General features: G+C 25.3%; 1 protein-coding gene across 1 annotated transcript; it reads right to left on the bottom strand.

Annotated features, from left to right (window-relative positions):
* Positions 1 to 370: 370 nt before the first annotated feature.
* LOAG_13821 (hypothetical protein) lies at positions 371 to 2,474 on the bottom strand (the record flags this gene model as incomplete). Its single annotated transcript, XM_003149326.2, has 5 exons — positions 2,308 to 2,474; positions 2,112 to 2,178; positions 1,383 to 1,470; positions 995 to 1,150; positions 371 to 533 (listed from the first exon to the last, which is right to left on the bottom strand). Exons 1-5 carry the CDS (start codon positions 2,437 to 2,439, stop codon positions 371 to 373), a joined length of 606 nt encoding a protein of 201 aa, XP_003149374.2. The 5' UTR covers positions 2,440 to 2,474.
* Positions 2,475 to 2,991: the final 517 nt, after the last annotated feature.

The raw sequence follows: 2,991 nt of genomic DNA, 5'->3' as shown, positions 1-2,991 counted from the left end.
AGCAAATTTATTGTTTTATCTAACACGTAATTAGATCCAAAAATATACAAATTACTTTGCTAAAAATTGACAAAAGCATAATTATACTGTGATTTTTTTACAAATTGCTACCGAAGTATTTTAATCTGTTCCACGCTTTTCAACATGAAATCAAATATTTTACGTAGAAAAAAAAACAATTCTTATTTCCTGACTTTTTTTTCATGTTCATTTCCTGAATTTAAGTTCTAATTTCCAGTATATCGAACGGATAAAACGTAATATGTAAATTTTGTTGTTTTTTTTTCTTTTTTTTACTTTTTATGACTAATATTTGACAAATTGTTTATTTAAGCATACCATAGTGAAGAAGCATAAATTTTTTTTTACCTTAAATAACAAAGTCTCGCGCAAATTGACGAACCGGTGGTGGTGGTGTTATTGGATCCGGTATGTATCCTTGAATACCGTTCCTTTCAATGCGACATGGCGGTATCGGTATTGATTTGATCGATTTTACCCAAAATTCTCTTTGCGCTTTAACTACAGTTGCTCTACAAATTTCAAGAGTTAAGAAGAATAATTAGCAATTACCATATTATCAATCCTATGCATCTGATAAAATGATCTGAAAAAAAAGGTGCTGGTAAAACAACTCAAAAAAAACCACTGATAAAATCATAAAAATAATAAAATAGTAAAAGTTACGAGGAGAACTACTGCTTACCATAAATTGATTTTAATTAATATGCTATCCAGTACATTAATACTAATCAATTAAAAAAATGTGCAGACGATTAACTAATCATCTACCAATACTTAATCAGCCAATTAATGGACCCTTAATAGTACTTAATGAATTAATCAAAAAACACCCTATAGCAATCAATCAACTAATTAGTACACACTAATATTGGCAATATTAAACGGAAAGTTCGAAACTTATAATTAGTTACAAAAATTAATTAGCATTTTTTAAAATTTTATTTTGCTAAAATAAAACGATTTTACTGACACAAATTGCACATAATCATCATCGTTTAAATCATTTTTCCACCATAATTTAATTTGTTTCTTTTTTTCGTCATGCGAATGTGTCACCGAATTTTTGAAGCGAAAACATTGCTGTTGCCAGGAACCATTATCGTCTAGTCGTAGAAATTGTCCAACTCTTTATAAAAAATAAAAAAATAAAAACAGTAGAATGATTGAAAAATTTGTGACTGCAAAATAAGCTATTATCAAGTTTTTCTATATGACAAATTTTAATTCTTCATATAAATTATTATGTTTCTTGTCATTATTACTTTAAAATAATTTATTTTTGTGTAATTTCAAATTTGATTCTTAAAAACGGAACTATTTTGTCCTTTCGAATTTTTCTTTTTACCCTAATTACTTACCTTTTACCTCGATTTGGTCCTTTATAAGAAATCGGTTGAATAGCAAAACCACGAAAACGATCGATACTTGTATTTCCTTTCAAAGTTACTGCAATTGATATTTTTATTATTGCTATTATTATTTCTACTGCTATTATCATCATATTGTTATTGTCATTATTACTATTGCTATTTATTATTGTTGTCTATTATTATCATTATTATTACTATTACAAATTAGATATAACAATAAAGCATTAAATGTTCACTCAAAATCATTGTCAGATATAATAAAAATTAAAAACAAATTTCATTTTTAAACTGAAATTAGCAGAGGTTCAAGACTTTTCTTTGAACAATTAGCGGAAAAAACTCAAGTACAAAATTAATTTGAAATAGATTACATGCCATGCATAATTATACATTAATAGTTACATTATTTGTAAACTGTTTTAATGTTAACCAGAATTATCCCTTTTTAAGAATGCTGCTTTTTGTGCATTCATTTACATTATTTATAGTATCATTCAAATTCAAATTTGATTTTAAATTTCAATTGATTAATTGATTATGAATAAAATTCATATCTAAAGTTATAGAATATATAAATTTTGCTTCGTATATATATATATGAATAATAAATATTAGTATATATATGCAAATAATGTGGATATATATGAATAATAAATGCTTAGAAAAATAAAAAGACAAATGTTTGATTAATTATAATGCAAAGCTAATAAAGCATACATTCAATAGGTTGATTTATCCAATAACATTTTTGTCGAACTGCAATATGATATGGTGGAATAGTAAGCTAAAAAAAAAGAAAAAAATAAAAATTTATAATCGTTACTTGAATATTTGAATTTTCCAAATTGAAACAGCAAAATAAAAATTATTATATTTTAAGAAAAATGAAATTTTCTGCAAACTAAAATCTGACCTGCAAACCACCTTGATGTTCAACAGCTTCAAGTGGATTCATCGATTCAAAAACGGCATGAATACATGGTGCACCATCAGGCCAAGCTATTATGACTGTTATCAGTGATAACATATTGAGTAGTAAGTACATGTTTGAATTTAAAATCTGTTCCAGTATAACTGCAAAAAAGAAAAGAACTAAAAAACGAAGAAGCTAATACTATTAAAAGTGTTTATTTAGTCATTCACGCAGAAAGTACATATGAAACGTGTTTTACACGCAGTTTATAGAGATCATACGTATAACAATACGTTTATATAATTTCTGTCACGTCGATAAAACATATGTTTTACACGTAGCTTATGGATATCAAACGAATAACAATACGTTTGATAGTTTACGTAATGAAATACTTCTATGGTTAATTAAAAATAGAATATTTCTGTCAAGAAAAAAGAAAAAACATATATATTTAAAAAATTATAAATTATTAGTAAATGCTACCAAAAAGCATTTTATTAAGGCTTACATCAATTATAGTACAACAGTTAATTATAGCATGATATATTGCTAATTATTTGCTAAATTAGCTTAGCAACATAATTTATTTTTAATAATTTTATTTCAATCTAAACGGTACTACTAGTTACTTACGTTTTACTTTTATTCCAATTTAAGCAGTACTATCAGTAAATTTTATTC

Source organism: Loa loa (genome assembly GCF_000183805.2).
Source record: "Loa loa unplaced genomic scaffold supercont3.261, whole genome shotgun sequence".
NCBI classification, from domain to species: Eukaryota; Metazoa; Nematoda; class Chromadorea; order Rhabditida; family Onchocercidae; genus Loa; species Loa loa.
This window is presented reverse-complemented; position numbering and strand designations above follow the sequence as displayed.